Source organism: Procambarus clarkii, chromosome 66, assembly GCF_040958095.1.
Source record: "Procambarus clarkii isolate CNS0578487 chromosome 66, FALCON_Pclarkii_2.0, whole genome shotgun sequence".
Lineage (NCBI taxonomy): Eukaryota > Metazoa > Arthropoda > Malacostraca > Decapoda > Cambaridae > Procambarus > Procambarus clarkii.
This window is the reverse complement of record NC_091215.1, coordinates 10,762,839-10,783,281: the sequence shown is the minus strand read 5'-3', so window position 1 is coordinate 10,783,281 and position 20,443 is coordinate 10,762,839. Positions and strand designations below refer to the sequence as shown.

The following is a 20,443-nucleotide window of genomic DNA, read 5'->3' as shown; positions in this document are numbered from 1 at the left end:
TATATATAATATATATATATATATATATATATATATATATATATATATATATATTTATATATATATATATATATATATATATATATATATATATATATATTTATATATTTATATATATATATGTCGTACCTAATAGCCAGAACGCACTTCTCAGCCTACTATTCAAGGCCCGATTTGCCTAATAAGCCAAGTTTTCATGAATTAATGTTTTTTCGTCTACCTAACCTACCTAACCTAACCTAACCTAGCTTCTTTTGGCTACCTAACCTAACCTTACCTATAAATATAGGTTAGGTTAGGTTAGGTAGGGTTGGTTAGGTTCGGTCATATATCTACGTTAATTTTAACTCCAATAACAAAAAATTGACCTCATACATAGAGAAAAGGGTTGCTTTATCATTTCATAAGAAAAAAATTATAGTAAATATATTAATTCAGGAAAACTTGGCTTATTAGGCAAATCGGGCCTTGAATAGTAGGCTGAGAAGTGAGTTCTGGCTACTAGGTACGACATATATATATATATATATATATGTCGTACCTAGTAGCCAGAACGCACTTCTCAGCCTACTATGCAAGGCCCGATTTGCCTAATAAGCCAAGTTTTCATGAATTAATTGTTTTTCGACTACCTAACCTAACCTAACCTAACTTTTTCGGCTACCTAACCGAACCTAACCTATAAAGATAGGTTTGGTTAGGTTAGGTAGGGTTGGTTAAGTTCGGTCATATATCTACGTTAATTTTAACTCCAATAAAAAAAAATTCACCTCTTACATAATGAAATGGGTTGCTTTATCATTTCATAAGAAAAAAATTAGAGAAAATATATTATTTCATGAAAACTTGGCTTATTAGGCAAATCGGGCCTTGCATTGTAGGCTGAAAAGTGAGTTCTGGCTACTAGGTACGACATATATATATATATATATATATATATATATATATGTCGTACCTAGTAGCCAGAATGCACTTCTCGGCCTACTATGCAAGGCCCGATTTGCCTAATAAGCCAAGTTTTCCTGAATTAATATATGTTCTCAAATTTTTTTCTTGTGAAATGATAAAGCTACCCATTTCATTATGTATGAGGTCAATTTTTTTTTATTGGAGTTAAAATTAACGTAGATATATGACCGAACCTAACCAACCCTACCTAACCTAACCTAACCTATCATTATAGGTTAGGTTAGGTTAGGTAGCCGAAAAAGTTAGGTTAGGTTAGGTTAGGTAGGTTAGGTAGTCGAAAAACAATTATTTCATGAAAACTTGGCTTATTAGGCAAATCGGGGCTTGCATAGTAGGCTGAGAAGTGCGTTCTGGCTACTAGGTACGACATATATATATATATATATATATATATATATATATATATATATATATATATATATATATATATATATATATATATATATATCTATATATATATACTATATATATATATATATATACATATATATATATATATATACTATATATATATATATATATATATATATATATATATATATATATATATATATATATATATATATATATATAGTATATATATATATATATATATATATACATATATATATATATATATATATATATATATATATATATATATATATATATATATACTATATATAAGGCGACTATGGCTTATGATATGCCTACGGCAATGTTAAGACGCATAAACCAGGTAACCCACTACGCGCTATAATCAGCCAAATACCAACCCCAACTTATCACCTGGCAAAGAAAGTCAACGAACTCCTAACTCCATACACTCCAAGTAAGTTTAGTCTACAATCATCAGCAGATTTCCTAGAATTGATCAAATCTACCCAGCCCGATGGAATCATCGCATCCCTGAACGTTGAATCCCTATTTACCAACGTCCCAGTCGACACAACCATAGGAATGATACTGGACAGAGTATACAGAGACGAGAGCACCCCCAAATTAGACATACCTGAGCCACACTTGAAAAGTCTTCTCGAAGCATGTACAAAGGAAGCTCCTTTCATCAGTCCACAAGGAGACATGTATTTACAAATAGACGGAGTAGCAATGGGCTCCCCTTTAGGAGTTTTATTTGCTAATTTTTATATGGGAACCATCGAAGACAGGGTCTTCAGTAGCAGACAAAAAACAACTGTATATTGCCGTTATGTAGATGACATATTCGTAATAGTAAAAGACTCAGATGAACTAATTGGCCTAAAAAGACATCTAGAGAGAGAGTCAGTACTCCGATTTACACATGAAAATAGTGAAAATAACAGTCTGCCATTCTTGGATGTACTAATAACAAAAACAGGAACCTCTTTAAGCACCAACGTATATACCAAGCCCACCAACATAGGATTATGCCTGAACGGTAGAAGTGAGTGCCCCCAAAGATAAAAAGCTAGTGTTCTCAATGCTTATATTCGTCGAGCGCTTACCCACTGCTCTGAATGGAGCAACGTGAGTAGAGAGTTTGAAAGAGTAACTCAGGTATTGGTGAACAACGGATACAGCTACGCGGAAATAAACGCTGCTATAAGAAGACACTTGGACCGTTGGTATAATCCAGAACCTAGAACAGAAACTACAACACCTCCAATAAAATTATATTACAAATCAACCATGCACAGTGAACATATAAAAGAGGAAAGAATAATGAAAGAAATAATTCGTAAAGGAATAAAAAGCATTACTCCTAACCAAAACATAAACCTGATAATATTCTACAAAACCAAGAAGACTTCCGAACTCCTTATCAAAAACAGCCCGAAGTCGACGGAGAACCCTCTACAGCAGTCAAGCGTTGTATACATGTACACTTGCCCCCACGAAGGATGTAACCTTCAATCTAAGTACATAGGTATGACGTCGACCAAGCTGACGAGGCGTTTGACATGCCATCTTCAATCCGGTGCCCCTAGGAATCACATGAGACAAGCGACATGACATCACTCTAACAAGAGAAATGTTGAACAAGAATACCTGCATAATACACAAAACCCAAGATGCAAGAAGATTACAAATTCTTGAGGCAATTCACATAAGAATAGAACAACCTACCATGAACACCCAAATCACGGAACTATTTACTCTACCCACCATGAGAGTAAGGACAAGACCAGAACATAACGATGCCAACACAGAAGACACTGTTCAACATAACAGGCCAATTACACTGGATTAATCTTTGTGTTTAGATAGGAGCTGCCTCGTATGGGCCAATAAGCCTTCTGCAGTTACCTCTATGTTTCACCTCACATTTATCCCTTATGTATCCCCCCATGTTTTCACCTTTATTGTATTATCACCTGACCCAGTGCGGGTATAAAATCAACCAGCATTGTAAGATCTGTTCACTTGAGAATGAAGCATGGAGGTTCGAAACGTTGTGCAAATTGTATAAATAAGTGTAATACACTCTATAGTAAATCACTTCTTTTCTTCACCTTAAAAGTGCGAAAATGAGTTTGGAGAACTCCTATTTCAACTAAGCCCTGATACTAAGAAAATAGTTAGAGGGATAGAAGCCCTAAACCAGAAAATAATAAATACAGAATATGCGGTCATATATATATATATATATATATATATATATATATATATATATATATATATATATATATATATATATATATATATATATATATATATATATATATATATATATATATGTGTGTGTGTGTGAGTGTGTGTGTGTGAGTGTGTGTGTGTGAGTGTGTGTGTGTGAGTGTGTGTGAGTGAGTGTGTGTGTGTGAGTGTGTGTGTGTGTGTGTGTGTGTGTGTGTGTGTGTGTGTGTGTGTGTGTGTGTGTGTGTGTGTGTGTGTGTGTGTGTGTGTGTGTGTGTGTGTGAATGTGTGTGTGTGTGTAAATGTTCGTTTGCGCATAACCACTAATCTCTGAAAGCTCTTCTCCGATTGGATTGCTTTGAAATTTTCACACAACGTTCCATTCGAATTTGAGCAGATTTTTATATACATACTATATAGATGTCACGTCTGTGACGGTAAAAAAAAACATTTTTTTCTGAAAAACTGTATTTTTCATGTGTTTTTCAAGTGGGAAAAATCTTCGAAACCTCTTAACCGATTGGTTTGAAAGTTTTACACAACGTTGCATTCGAATAGGCGCTTCTTTCTATATTTCTGCTATATACATAAATGCGAACAAGCCTTGTTCGTATATGTGTTTCTCACGTGTGCCCCAAAGAATGAGGTGATTTGATACAATACCATGCCCAAGATTACCAACAGAGTGGGGGATGGGGAATTAGCCTTGGCTACAATCCTCTTTTGTCTGGTCGAGTGATTAAGGGATCCTGTACATCAGTTGCATTGCTTCTGGCAGTATGGGTTCGAGTCATTTCTTGGGTGTGAGTTTCAGTTGCATATATGCCTGGAGACCGTTCAGGCTTGTTCGCATTTGTGTTCGCACGTGTGCCCCAAAGAATGAGGTGATTTGATAAAATACCAAGCCCAAGATTACCAACAGAGTGCCAGCGGGGGATGGGGAATTTGCCTGGCCTACCATCTTCTTTTGTCCGGTCGTTAAGGGATCCTGTACATCAGTTACATTGCTTCTGGCAGTATGGGTTCGAGTCACTTCTGGGGTGTGAGTTTTCAGTTACATATATATCTACTCTCTACTCACGATGCTCCATTCGGTGCAGTGAGTAAGCGCTCGACGAATATAAGCATTGAGAACTTCGAGCTCTTACGCACTGCTCCGAATGGAACAACGTGAGTAGAGAGTTCGAAAGAGTAACTCAGGTATTGTTGAACAACGGATATAGCAACGCGGAAATAAACGATGCTATAAGAAGACACTTGGACCGATGGTATAATCCTGAACCTAGAATAGAAATCACAATACCTCTAATAAAATTATATTACAAATCAACCATGCACAGTGAGCATATAAAAGAGGAAAGAATAATGAAAGAAATAATCTGTAAAGGAGTAAAAAGCATTACTCCTAACCAAAACATAGACCTGATCATATTCTACAAAACCAAGAAGACTTCTGAACTCCTTATCAAAAACAGCCCGAAGCCGACCGAGAACCCTCTACAGGAGTCAAGCGTTGTATACATTTACACTTGCCCCCACGAAGGATGTAACCTTCAATCTAAGTACATAGGTATGACGTCGACCAAGCTGACGAGGCGTTTGGCATGTCATCTTCAATCTGGTGTCCCCAGGAATCACATGAGAAAAGCCCATGACATCACACTAACAAGAGAAATGTTGAACAAAAATTCCTGTATAATAGACAAAACTCAAGATGCAAGAAGATTACAAATTCTTGAAGCAATTCACATAAGAATAGATCAACCTACCATGAACACCCAAATCACGGAACTATTTACTCTACCCACCATGAGAGTAAGGACAAGACCAGAACATAACGATGCCAACACAGAAGACACTGTTCATCATAACAGGCCAATTACACCTGATTAATCTTTGTATGTAGATAGGAGCTGCCTCGTATGGGCCAATAGGCCTTCCGCAGTTAACTTTATTCTTATGTTGTTATGTGCTTCATTCCCCATGTTTTTACCACCTGACCCAGTGCGGGTATAAATCAACCAGTTCTGTAAATTCTTTTCACTTGAGAATGAACCATGGAGGTGACTCAGCAACGCACGTGGGTTGCTGAGTCACAGCAACCTTCCCCTGTCTCTCAGTCCTCCCCACCATTTCCCTCTCCCCTGTCCCTTCGACCTCTCAACCATTCCTCACTTCCCCGTCCCCTCGTCCTCCCAACCATTCCTCACTCCCTCGTCCTCACAACCATCCCTCACTCCCTCGTCCCTTTTTCCTCCCCTTCATCCTCCACTCCAGCATCCACTCGTCCTCCTAACCATTCCCCACTCCACGATCCCCTCGTCCTCCCCACTATCTCCCACTCCCCCGGTCCCCTCGTATTCTCTACCATTCCCACCCTCCCCCGTCCTGTCATTCTCCACTCCCCTATCCCCTTGTCCTCCCAACCATTCTCCATTCCCCTCATCCCCCACCATCTCCAACTCCTCCCCCACCATTACCCCCTCCCAAATCCCCTCGTCCTTCGCACCACTCCCACTCCTGTCTCCTAATCTTTCCCGCAATTCCCCACTCCCTCGTCTGATGATTAAATGATCTGATGTTCCCATCAGATAATTGAGAACATCAAATGATCTGGGGCTAGATTTACTAAGAAGTTACGCAAACCTGTACATCTTTTCTCAATCTTCGGCAGCTATTTTACAATTATTAAACAGTTAATGAGTTCCGAAGCCCCAGGAGGCTGTTTATAATAATATCAACAGTTGATTGGCAAGTTTTCATGCTTGTAAACTGTTGAATATATGTAACCAAAGCCATCAAAGAATGAGGAACGATGTACACGTTCGTAAGTACTTGCGTAACTGCTTCGGAAATCTGGCCCCAGATGTTCCCATCACTGAAATATAAGAAAAACAGTTCAAAAAACGAAATGAAAAATATTGAAAAAAATAAAAATATAAACTATACTCACAGATTGAACGGTATGGTAAACAACACAGCTCAATTCCACAGCAATGTCATAGAAAATAATGAAATCAAAATTAAAATAAATCGAAATTTATAAAAATTCGATTTATCAATGAAATCAGAAACACTGAATTGGAATTGGAATATATTTAGAATAGCATGAGTTGGTCTTATGAGCAACAGATGGAGCTGTTTTTCAAAAACGTATGTTTTTACCTGTCACAAGGGTGGCATCTATATAGTAGGCACATAAAAAGATGTGCTTATTCGAATGCAACGTTGTGTCAATATTTCAAAGCAATTGGTGAAGAACTTTCGGAGATTACAGCGTGTGTTGCACTTACATCCAACAGATGGCGCTATTTTTTTTTTTAAATAGCATGTTTTTTCCGGTCACAGGTAAGGCATGTACATAGTAGATATATAAAAAATATGCGCCTTTTCGAATGCAACGGTGTGTTAAAATTTCAAAACAATCAGTAAAGAGGTTTCGAAGATTTTCCTCACATGAAAACACAGTTTTTCAGAAAAAGCATGTTGTTTACCGTCACAGACGTGACATCTATATAGTATGTATATAAAAACCTGCTCGGAAGAGAATGGAACGTTGTGTGAAAATTTCAAAACAATCGGTGAAGTACTTTCGGAGATTAGCGATTTTGAACAAACGAACATTTCCATATATATATATGCGAACAAGCCTGAATGGTCCCCAGGACTATATGCAACTGTCACTTCTGGGGTGTGAGTTTCAATTATATATATATATATATATATATATATATATATATATATATATATATATATATATATATATATATATATATATATATATATATATGTCGTACCTAGTAGCCAGAACTCACTTCTCAGCCTACTATTCAAGGCCCGATTTGCCTAATAAGCCTAGTTTTCCTGAATTAATATATTTACTATAATTTTTTTTCTTATGAAATGATAAAGCAACCCTTTTCTCTATGTATGAGGTCAATTTTTTTTTATTGGAGTTAAAATTAACGTAGATATATGACCGAACCTAACCAACCCTACCTAACCTAACCTAACCTATATTTATAGGTAAGGTTAGGTTAGGTAGCCAAAAAAAGCTAGGTTAGGTTAGGTTAGGTAGGTTAGGTAGACGAAAAAACATTAATTCATGAAAACTTGGCTTATTAGGCAAATCGGGCCTTGAATAGTAGGCTGAGAAGTACGTTCTGGCTATTAGGTACGACATATATATATATATATATATATATATATATATATATATATATATATTGTTGGGGTTTCACTACTCTATTCTTACTCTGGGGTGAACAATAGTTGTGCTCAAGGTCACTCACCGTAGCCCTGCGGGTCTTCACTCGATCCTCACGGCGCCACTGCACGCCAGGAGAGTCTCCCAGTCAATCTCAACGGCCTCTGATTGAGAAGGAGTGGGAACACGACTCGTTCACTTGACTGTCATGTGCCCTCCCCAACAATTGGGCTCTACGGTTAACCACAAGGTCGCCAACTGGTGTTTTAGGTGGCCAGTAACACCTCAGTGGACTGGTTGAATTAGTGGTAGCCTTGGCAAGGTCACACTCAATAGATCAGGAATCAGGCAGGTATGTACTCTTATCACTCTATGCTTTCAGTATAATATAGCCACACGATCAATGGAGGGAATGATATAAACACAATGGTAATTTTGTATTTTACTTAAAATGTATGAAAGATGTCACAAGGCCAAACAATAATAAATAAATCAACTGTTCCTGGCAGCAGCCGGTAGTTCCCACGAATAGTATGCGCTCACTAAGTGGCAACACCTCCCCTCCTCATCAAGTGTCAAGAACAGCTAATCGCCTGGCCCCCGCGCGAAAGATTATTGCTTGTTTTCTAGATACACGCGCGCTGTTTCTTTAAGTTCTCCAATATTACCAGAAACTCGCACTCTCGATATTGGCACAATAGAACATATTACTTAGTTACACTGTACTCAGGCTCAAACAGTCTTTTCTACAATCAATGCTACAAGGACTCACTGTAATGGCCTTCACTGCCCTTCATTCAACAATATATTATGGAATATTAACACTGGAGTTTTCAGTACTTTCTCTCGTGGGCGATAACGCAATAATTCACTGTACTCACTAATGATTAATCACTGCACGAACACAGACATAATAATGCATATAGATCAGACATCAGTAAATGGTAAAATAAATAGTTTCTGGGCACATAGCCTAACTTCCAAATACTGGCATAATATTATATATAATTTATCACTACTGTATATGTTCACATCAAAATCTCTAGAAAGATATACACAACACAGTAAATTTATCACTTGTTCCTGGTGCCTGTGCACACCAATAATCAACATAAGTATTACAAGTACTCTTGATAGTACTACACGGCAAACTGGTGCCTCACTGTGACATTGGTGAGACTTGCTCACGACATATAAAATCCTCAGGCTAGATAATATAGCCGAATAATATAGCTAACTAAAGGGGAATGGGGAGGGAACTAGAAACACCTACTTCAACCTATCCTCCGATGAGAGTCGAGATGTAGCTCCTGGTCCTCGTGTCGGGAACGCCCCCACACGACACGTCGTCGTGTCCTACCAGAGCCTCTCGTCGTCCCACCGTTTAGCGCGTCGTCTCCGTGCCCTCTTCACTGCAGGTCCGTCATCCTTCTTGACTTCTTGAAGGGTTGGAGTCGGTCTCCTGGCCGTCGTCTTCTCCCATCAACGGCTGCCGCCTACGTCTCAGCAACAGTTGTCCGGATTCCCCAAATAGTCCTCTCCTTCCTCAGCTACCCAGTGGCTCTGTCAGCCACTACGCTGTCACGAACTGGTGAACTGCCACAGATGTAACATACGTCACTGCACGGCTTCACTGCTTCTTCTTGCACAGTACCTGACTGGAGCACTTGTTGCTCAAATAACCGGCGATTCCCTCTCTGGTTCAACACATGAACTAGGGAAGACCTCTCAGAGTACTGGCAGACTTCAGGTGACGCGTAAATCCACGGGAGCGGGAAACAACTGTCAAACTGACAGGACCAATCGTCGCACGTCCGACCTCTTTGACGTGTCGTGTCTGACTGACGGCACCAGCTCGGCGCGCTGGCCGGACCCCCTTCCTTCATGGCGTCACTTTCGCCACGGGAGGTTTTCATTGGCTCCCGGTGCCACATTGCTGTCGGTGACCAATCCGGTGCCACTGACGTCACATGGTTTTGGCGGGAAATCAGGAAGGCCAGCGCCATCTTGGCTCCCTAAAGGGCCTATACCACAGGCCAAAATATTACTATTTCACAAATTTCTCGGCTCTCCGAGAACACTTCACTCTCTCCCATATATCCAATTGTAGCCTGCTACATAGAGAACGCTTGGGAAAAGAAGACATGACTCTTACTGCAGGTGTGGGAGAAATATAAGGGGGGAACTCAGTCACAATATATATATATATATATATATATATATATGTGTGACTGAAAACTCACACCCCAGAAGTGATTCGAACCCATACTCCCAGGAGCAACGCAACTGGTAACTACAGGACGCCTTAATCCGCTTGACCATCACGACTGGACATAAGGAAGTGATAGCCGAAGCTATTTGAACCACTTCCCCGCCAGCACTCGGATGGTAATCTTGGGCATAGCATTTTATCAAGTCACCTCATTCTTTGGGGCACACGTGAGGAACACAAATGCGAAAACAAGAGTTTTCAGTCGCATATAGTCCTGGGGACCATTCAGGCTTGTTCGCATTTGTGTTCCTCACGTGTGCCCCAAAGAATGAGGTGATTTGATAAAATGCTATGCCCAAGATTACCATCCGAGTGCTGGAGGGCAAGTGGTTCAAATAGCTTCGGCTATCACTTCCATATGTCCAGTCATGATGGTCAAGCGGATTAAGGCGACCTGTAGCTACCAGTTGCTTTGCTCCTGGGAGTATGGATTCGAGTCACTTCTGCGGTGTCAGTTTTCAGTCGCATATAGTCCTGGGGATCATTCAGGCTTGTTTGCATATATATATATATATATATATATATATATATATATATATATATATATATATATATATATATATATATATATATATATATATATATATACATATTCTCCCATATTAACAGGGACTTGATGAAAAAACGTAAAAATGACCCCTCACTTGCTCTAGTGCTCTTGGGAGATGGTGGTCTTTGGAGTGTATAAATACTCCGAAATTACCATCTCTTTTAAGGGTCTGAGCAGGTGGTGGAGTGGGTTAAGGCGAAGGCGTACTTGTTATGCCAGTTGCTTGAAGGCTTCTGTGCTGGCTAGGGTTCGAGTCTCCTGGTGGGAAAGTGTTCTAAAGTTGTATACTTCACTCTCGTGTTTAGGAGAGTTGTGCCTCAAGCATAGACACAGTGTTCTCCCATATTAACAGGGACTTGATGAAAAAACGTAAAAATGACCCCTCACTTGCTCTAGTGCTCTTGGGAGATGGTGGTCTTTGGAGTGTATAAATACTCCAAAATTACCATCTCTTTTAAGGGTCTGAGCAGGTGGTGGAGTGGGTTAAGGCGAAGGCGTACTTGTTATGCCAGTTGCTTGAAGGCTTCTGTGCTGGCTAGGGTTCGAGTCTCCTGGTGGGAAAGTGTTCTAAAGTTGTATACTTCACTCTCGTGTTTAGGAGAGTTGTGCCTCAAGCATAGACACAGTGTTCTCCCATATTAACAGGGACTTGATGAAAAAATGTAAAAATGACCCCTCACTTGCTCTAGTGCTCTTGGGAGATGGTGGTCTTTGGAGTGTATAAATACTCCGAAATTACCATCTCGTTTAAGGGTCTGAGCAGGTGGTGGAGTGGGTTAAGGCGTACCTGTTATGCCAGTTGCTTGAAGGCTTCTGTACTGGCTAGGGTTCGAGTCTCCTGGTGGGAAAGTGTTCTAAAGTTGTATATATATATATATATATATATATATATATATATATATATATATATATATATATATATATATATATATATATATATATATATATGCAAACAGAACTTGAAATACAGCAACAAAAAACGATAAAAAACCTTAGTTGCTGCACCATATCCGTATAGGACAATCTTATTTCAAATTATAAAGATGCTTCAAAGTTAGGTTAAAAAAAATCCAACCACATAGTTGAAATAACTAACAAAGATTTTAATATTCAGATAATAATTCACACGAACGAGGCTGAAAATTATACGCCCAACCCACACATTTTAGAATAATGAAAGTGGCGACATTTCGGATCGTCCTGGACCATTATCAAGTCGGGTGATAATGATCACATCTTGGACTCGATTTGATAATAGTCCACGATGGAGCGAAACTCTCTCCCTTCCTTTTTAGATGTGTGGGTTGATTGTCATATTAATATACTTCACTCATGATGATCGCGGTTGCCATTGCAGGTTGGTGATGATGAAGGAGTCGGGATTGGTGAACCGTAATCTCGATGAACTCGTATCGAACGCTACGACGTGCATGGTGCCCCCGGGGAAGGAGTTCGGAGTCTCCACCCATGTTCTTTCTCTCGCTGACTTTATCGGAGTCTTCCTCCTCCTAGTTGCAGGTACCTTAACACTTACCTAGTGGAGCAATAAAAAAGAGTAACGCTACTTCAACGTTGAATCAACAACAATTCAACGCCAAATCAACGTTAATTCAAAGCTGATGTTGATTCATCGTCGATCCGGCGCTGTTCTTCGATATTGTGAACATTGGGAATTTAACTAATAGAAGTAACATTATCAAATCTAGCTTAACTAAAACTTGGAGGGTTTGCATGCTACCTAATTCAAGCGGATGAAATGATAACACAGGTGGTAATATGTGCTGAAGTTCATTGTGCGTTGATGTTGGTGCCAGGAAGTCATTAATCACTTGAACCAGGATTTATCAAGTATTTTCCCATCCATATATAAAACCTTTACATGTTTTCTAAATTATGGCAGCTTTGTTTACATTTATATTTTATGAAGATTAGGTTGCAACTTATATTATATGGAGGTAAGCAAACCACATTTATTTTAGGGATGGCTAAGGTAAAGTTAGCTGCAACATGCTGTTGCAGCTAACATGCAGCAGAATGTTTTGTGGGTTTATGTGGCTAGGTAGAGAGTCCCACAATGCTATACACAGGCACTTACATTCAAGCCGCCGATAATCCATATTAAATAATTATTTACATCACTGAAAGTGTGATTTACAGTTTATATATTCAGTTGTATGTATACTGTTTTATTTTCAACAGGATTGACAATCAGCATTGGGTTTTTCGCTGTGGAGAGGCTCCTACATTGGTTCCGGTTTGTCTAACGTTCATTCTCCTCCATCCACCCGCAACCCAACCCGTCCTCGACTCAAGTCCATTACATCCAGCGGTCGACCTCACAGACGCATTCATAAATTTGTACACGCTGCTCATTCAAAACGGATTTTGTTTAAATATAAATTATTATTATAATATATTAGTATATTTTGCATATATAGGCATAGGTTAGGTTAGGTTAGGTGTTTAGGTTCTGTTGGCGATTATTTGTATTTGTAGTACGTGGGTAAAGCATTTACAGTGTTGTGGTTTGAAAAAAATTCGTCAGTGAAGCACTTGTTCCAGAAGTGTTCGAACGTCAGCAGTTGTGTGTCATGTATAAACCGTTTTTCATTCATAAACAGGGGTTTTGGCGGGTGCATGGAATGGACTTTGGGTCTTTGTTTGGAGGACGGGCTGAATGGAATTAGTCTGAAGAAGGGTTGAAGTTCCAACCGCCCATCTCACCAACCCTTGAAGGAGCCGGTCGGCCGAGCGGACAGCACGCTGGACTTGTAATCCTGTGGCCGGGGTCGATCCCGGGAGCCGGCGAGAAACAATGGGCAAAGTTTCTTTCACCCTATGCCCCTGTTACCTAGCAGTAAAATAGGTACCTGGGTGTTAGTCAGCTGTCACGGGCTGCTTTCTGGGGGTGGAGACCTGGTCGAGGACCGGGCCGCGGGGACACTAAAGCCCCGAAATCATCTCAAGATAACCTCAAGAAGATAACCCTGCCCATAACTCGCTGTGTTAACTCTGATATATCCAAATTGTAATTTTTTCCAAATTTAAAATTAGTATATAATTGATAATTAGAAATTATATTATTATAAAATAATTACAGTGCGTCCTGACCTGTGCCGTCATCAGTGAGTTTCGAAGCTTTACAGGTGCTATAATATTATATTCACCACCCAATGAAGAAATGAAATGAAGAACCAACGTTTTGGTCAGTCCTGGACGGATTTGCGATTTCATGTCCAAAGAGTTTGGCAAAATGTGTGTGGAGGAAGAAGGATGAGGAGTTGAAATTCTGGAAAAGGATATGGATGGTGAATGAAGGAGCTTGAAATTTCGGTGGCTTGTCCACCATGGGTTGGCATTAAGTATTGATCTTGAAGTTGATGTTGATTTTACTAGGTCAGCATGAGGCTAGTGGAGTGGCATTCAGCTGTCATGCTGGTGTAGGGGTATCGATATTACTCACGTGGAGAAGGCATCTTCCTGTTGATGGTGGTGCTCAGAACCTTAGTACTTCATTGTCGGGTCGACGAGTAGATCAAGTTTATTTGCTTTCCAGGCGTATGGTTTCTTCTTCATTCGTAGGTCCTGGAAGGTGGAGTTGTCCAAGTCTTGGCAGTCGTAGTCCCTTAGATGTCCATCGAGTAATATTGGGTCACAGATGTTGCTGATGGTGGCCGGAAAATGTTAGCTCTGTGGAGCCGATTGTCTGGCGGTAGAGATGCCCTAACTCACTGAAAAACATGAAGTTTTGTTTCCTTTGCTCGTTTGAAAGGTTTCTGGCAATGTTCGGAGTCCTGGTGACATGTAGCTGGGTTACCAGATCAAGAGTCATCTGGTGTACATTGAAGGCTTCTGAGTCCTTTCTGTAGGTGCTCCGGGTTATCTTTCCAGCTGGGTTTTCATGGGCACGTGAGCGGCGCTGGTGTTGTAAGTTGATCTTGTGGTTGTGTTTCCTGGCTGGTCTGGTCTGTAAATTTCTGGGCCGCATGCTGTGGGAGGTCGTTGGAGCTGTCTCTGAGGATGGTTCTGTTGGAGATGTGGGAGCGAGGCTAAGTGAGGGGGCTGGTGCAGAGGTCAGTGGTGCTGTTTGCACTGTTCCTGGGTTGGCGGATGTTGCTGCAGCTGTTGCTGTTCAAAGCGGGTCGGCTAGAGCTGCGAGTGTCTGTGGAGCCTAGAATAGGCCATCTTGTACCATCATCTTGGGTAGCCTGTTTACTGCCAGCAGCCTGTTGAGGGTGGAGACGTATCTGTTGATGTAAGAGCCTGCCTGTTTAACGGCGAAATGAATGAGTACGGGAACCAGTGTGCTAGTGACTGAGGCCGCTGATTGATTGGGCTATTAGGGTGATCATCACCTGAATGCTGAGTCTCATTCATGATGAGGGGGAATAGGGACTGGGCCGGTATGAACATCGGTGTAGCGTTGGAGCCAGGTACAAATAGAACGTTTGAACTTGAAAATGCCCAAAGAGCTGTAAGCAGGGAATGGCAGAACTGGGCGAGGATGCAGAAAGCGTGAGCGAGGAGCAGAAGACTAGGCGAAGTGGGGATGTAAAGATCGGTGGCTCAACCACCGCGGCTTTGAATTTAATTGGACTGCAGTATACTGAGTGGGGCGTCATTTGTAGTACATACAGGGGTTGGGCTCACAAGCAGCTGGCTGTTGGTGATAGTCGTTGGTTGTCAATAATGGTACTTCATTCTTGGGTCTTCATTCTTTGTGGGCCTTCATTCTTCATTCTTCATTTCTGGTCTTCAGACTTCATGGCTCTTCTTTCTCCTTTTTACTTTCAGTTTTCAGCAAACTTGGATAGTTGGTCTTCTTGATTTTTGCGAAAGTCTTGGCTGAACGTTGATGTTTGTATATTGAAGGTCGTTGTTGGGGCGGACGTACTAGTAGCGTCTAGGGCCAGGCTGGTGGCAGACATCGTCTGGATTTCCTATTGTCTGATTGGGCAATCCAAAGAGACAGATGTGAGCTCCATTACATACGATGCACAGCTGGGTGGATGACTGGAAAGACTTGTAGTTGTAAGTTTGAGCGCAAATGCTACATTTTTCTTCAGTAAATTTGCAATTGGGGGTGAAGTGATCATATTTGTAGCACTATAAGTACTATCGTAGTTGATGGTATCTTTCTTTCTTGATGGCGTTTGGGGTTATTGAGATGTCAAGGAACCTGAACCCGTTTTCTACAGCGTGTGTTGCTGCTGCAGCAGTAGAGAATGTCACCTTCAAGGTCGAGTGTAAGTATTCGTCGCTCTTGATGATCTTCACTTTGATCGCTGTCAGAGCCGGGTTCTGGTAGTTCATGCTCTCCAGTATGTTGGTAGGTTCCTGGGCACAGATGAAGATGCTGGTACATCTGTCAAATATGGTTCTATCTGCCAGGTATCGTTGATTACGAATTCCTATCAGGTTCGTTTCTCGTAGGGATTCCTGGTGTTCTGGGGCAAATAGTTTCAGAGCCTCCTCGCTTGTATAGAGAAGTTCGGCGCCGACTTTGTCGTCGTGGATGTCAATAGGGGCTGCATTGCTGGTGTTGACGATGTTCGCATTTGGGTTCGAGTGAACGACTGTTCTTCTCCTCGGAACCGAACCTTAATCCGGTGAATCATGGCAGTGTGAGTAAAGAAGTACAATGGGTGAGTGCAGAAGTCACAGGATAACTCAGCTTCTACCACTCTAAGGGCTACAGTAGCAATGGAAGAGTCGATTCCCAATGGTCAACTACCGTTTGGTCCGTTTCGTGATTTGATTCCAGTCCTGGACCATTTACAACTCTTCAGCCACATTATTGTGACTCAGCTTCTGCTATAATATTTAATATTAAATTCTGCCACAATATTTATTTATTTATTTATTTATTTATTTATTTATTTATTTATATACAAGAAGGTACATTGGGTTTGTGAGAATACGTAGCATAGTACAATATTTACAATCTTGTAAAGTCACTAGTACGCGCAGCGTTTCGGGCAGGTCCTTAATCTAACAGATAATTTTAAGTAGGTAAATTATATCAGAATTAATAAAATGATAACAAATACATTGCAAGAAAAAAAATGAGGTGAGAGAGATTAGTAGGTATATTAAAGCACATTGGTATATTAAAGCTGTGATTGATTACATTGACAGCTTGATTCGTAATTTAAACAAGATTGTTGTTGTTGTTGTTAAAAATTCGCTACCTGGAACAGAGTTCCAAGTAGCACGGGCTATGGTGAGCCCGTTGTGCCTTTTTTTAAAAACAAGATTAATAGACACCATACAGCAGATTGACAGCACATATAAGAAGACAACAATGATCACAATGATAAAGATGTTCAGATTGGGTACATAAAGATTGGGAGATTGGGTAGCAATAGATACAGTGCAATTTTAAAGCAAAAGGTAAAAAACTATGAAGATGAAATTAGGTACTTTTTAGTATGGTTTTTGAATGACGCAAAAGTTGGACAGCTTTTCAATTTAATAGGGAGTGAGTTCCATAGACTGGGTCCTTTTATTTGCATAGAGTGTTTACACATGTTAAGTTTGACTCTGGGAATATCAAGGAGATATTTATTTCTGGTGTGGTGATAATGGGTCCTATTACATCTGTCCAGGGAGAGTTTCAGAGCAGGATTTGCAGTTTAGAACAGGGTTTTGTAAATGTAGTTGACACAAGAGAATTTGTGGAGTGAGATTATGTTTAGCGTGTTTAGGGAGTTAAACAAGGGGGCTGAGTGTTGTCTGAAAGCAGAATTTGTAATTATTCTGATGGCAGATTTTTGCTGGGTGATGATGGAACATCAACTTGTGCGACGACAGCGGTGGGGTTTAGAGCTCCAACTTTTGAGTCCTATTTTCTGGGTGTTAAGAGCGTGATACTGGTGCTAAGTGGCAGACTAATGTATTAAGGTGGCCTGACGGCTGATTGGATAGCGCTCGGGGTTCGTAGTCCTAAGCGTCTGGGTTCGATCCCTGGGGGAGGCGGAAACAAATGAGCAGAGTTTCTTTCACCCTGATGCCCTTGTTTACCTGGCAGTAAAAAGATACTTGGGAGTTAGGCAGCTGCTACGTGCTGCTTGCTGGGGATGTGTGTGTGTGAAAATTTGAATTTAGGACTTGCCAAAACATAATGCGTGCTAGTGGCTGTACAAGACTGCATAGGGAGTTGCACCCAGGCAGCCGTGGAGTGAGGACGTCTTGCTAGCCCTCCCTGGTTGTTGGGGGTTGTTTGCCGCTTTGGTCACCAGGGGATGTGGGCGTCTCTGTACTCCCTGCTGTTGCTGCCTGTCTACGTGTTAACGTAGCGAGCTTAAAATGGGAGCCCTTCTTCTCCCTGTTGTGAGTGTGAACTCCCTGGGCTGGATATCAGAAAGTCGAGATAGTTATGTGTGACATGCTCCGTATCCCTGTGATGTCTATCTACAGTGTTGAGCTTGTAACTGCCCACCGGGTTGTTCTCAAGTTCGGGGGGAGGAGGAATACTGTGACTTCCTCTGCCATTACGAGGGGCGTTCATTGCCGATGCCGGGTGGTGCTGGATCTGTGTCAATTTCGGATCGTAGTGGTCCCCTGACGTATGTCAGTGTGCATGGGGCGCCCCTGGAGTTTCCTGAAGACCTCCTCTGGCGCTACTTCCGGAGGTTTGGAGCTGTCGTCAGTATGCGGGTAAACATGCTCTCCTCAGGGAGGTATGCGGATAGGCAGACGAACATTTGTACCCTGAGAATACGCCTGCGGTCGGATATACCATCTTCGGTCCGGCTTATGGGGTACTACGTCCAAGTGTATTATGCTCAGCAGCCCATACCTGTTTCCGGTGTGGCCTGTTGGGGCATCAGGCTGCTGGATACACTGGGGCTCCAGTGGCTCCCGTCAACTTGTTCCGGGAGGAGGATTTCCCGCCGCTCCTTTTAGAGGAGAACTCCGGGAGTGAGAAAGTGAGTGTCCCGTTAGCTGCTGTGGCTCCCCCTGCGGCACCCGTCCTTCCTTTACTTGTTGCGGACCCTCCTCCGGGTGTTGCCGTGCCATCGGATGTTCTTCCTGATCCTGTCACTGTCCTCGCTGCTCCCGTAGGCCTTCCGGGCGATCTCTGTGCGTCGTCGGCGCTCTCCTCTTCCTCGTCTTCTGCTCCTGCGCCTGGCTATGCGCCCTCGCCTTGTGTTCTGACTGTGCTGGATGTTGGGGTGGTGGCGCCTCCTCCTGTTGTGTGCGGTTCGGTTCCCCCCTGTGGTTGAGGCTGCTGCCGTCTTGCATCGTGTGTCAGTCCGCCCGGCTTGTGGGGCCAGTGTTTCTGGATCCGCTTCCGGCTCTGATGATGTACGACTGATGCCCAAACGTTCCCGGCGTTCGTCTTCTGCCTGGGCGGATGTGGGTGACTTCAGTGATGGTGAGGCTTCGAGTGTCGAGGAGGTGGTTCAGGATGCCTCGCACTCTGTGCGGTTGGTGGTGGCGGAGGTCCATGTGCCTGGTATTGCTGGTTATGTAGGCACCCGTCTCTCTAAAGTGCCTTTGGTTCTGCCTCCGGCGAACAGTTCTCCGCGTTGGGAGGTGGTAGCTCCTCCTGCATTCGATGCGGTGGGTACTGGTGCTGGCCGTGGCATCGTCATGGTGCTGAAGAAGGATGCCCGCTGTGGGCGGTCCCAGCGGGCGCATCATCCCGTGGGTAGTGAGGTAGCCTGTGCGGAGCCCAAGGTGGGTCCTAGTGACCACGCTGGTGTTCAGCCCTGTGTGCCCCCCGGTGTGCCTCTGAGTACACCATCTTTTACCAGGCCCCTGGAGTGAACCCCTTTCCTATTGTCTTGGCCTCCGGGGACGTGCATACTTTTTCCACAGTGCATTTTCATACACTTCAGCGCGTGCTCCCAGTTCCGTGGGATCCTACTTGCGTTTGGGTTCCGTGAGGACGGTGTTTTATCCAGGGTGTGCCAGACTTAATGCCTCGGCCGGAAGTGGTTTACGGACCTCAGGTTCCGGAGAACGCCTAGATGCTTTGGAAGGCGCATTGTTTACAGTTCCCGGCATCTCAGCATCCGGAAAAGTATCAGTAGTCCGTGCTCTGTTTGCCCGGTGCCTGCGTGCATTGGGGGTGACGTTGTGTGTGTGTGCGTGTGGATGTTTCCTCTTTGCTTCTTCATGGGCCTGTTTCGGTTTGTTTGTGCTATTGGTGTGCTTGTTTGTGATTGGGGAAGGCCCCTCGGGCTGCTAGTTTGCTTGTTCCTGTCTTTTTTCTGTATATAGCCTGTGTTTCCTTTATGTATATATTTTCTGTGTTTTTGTGTGTATTGTTTTGTTATTAATTGTGTATTGTTGTGTATTGTTAATATTGCTCTTTGCCATATTATCTTGTTACTGGTGCTTCATGTTCCTGTTTTGCTGGCGGCCCTTCAGGCCGGTGGTTCTGTGCTATGGGACTGTTTATTCTCTGTGTATTTAATTCATGTTGTGCTTTATTGTCGGTCCTTCAGGCCTGTGCTTCTATGTTTGATTTATTGATTGTTACTATGTTTTGTTTTTGTCATTCTTTGCTGGCATGTTTATATTGTATTCTGTTTTATTGTATTTAATTGCATGCGTGCACGTAAAAATAAAAACAAAATAAAGAGTTACGACTGGAGACGCTGTGGTCATTCTTTAATGTCAATGTATCATTATTACTATTTATATTTTGGCCAACTATACTGAAACTTAATTATTTACATGTGTATGCTACTGAATGTTATTGTATTATATTATTTGAGTGAAATTATGTTATAATATGATCTGTTTATAGTAAATGTTAATTGCTAGTTACAGGCGTCGGTTAGCACTGCTATTGTCTTTAATCCCCCCAACCCTTCCCTTGCCTGTGTGTGTTAGC

At 42.0% G+C, this 20,443-nt stretch overlaps 1 protein-coding gene across 1 annotated transcript in view; it reads left to right on the top strand.

The window, feature by feature from the left end:
- LOC138355203 (probable glutamate receptor) overlaps positions 1-13,783 on the top strand; it is a 265,094-nt gene extending 251,311 nt beyond the window's left edge. The window contains exons 8-10 of the mRNA XM_069310057.1: positions 11,951-12,111; positions 12,573-12,583; positions 13,694-13,783. Coding sequence (XP_069166158.1) covers positions 11,951-12,111; positions 12,573-12,583; positions 13,694-13,783 — 262 coding nt within the window. The remainder of the gene's footprint in view (positions 1-11,950; positions 12,112-12,572; positions 12,584-13,693) is intronic.
- The last annotated feature ends 6,660 nt before the right edge of the window (positions 13,784-20,443 follow it).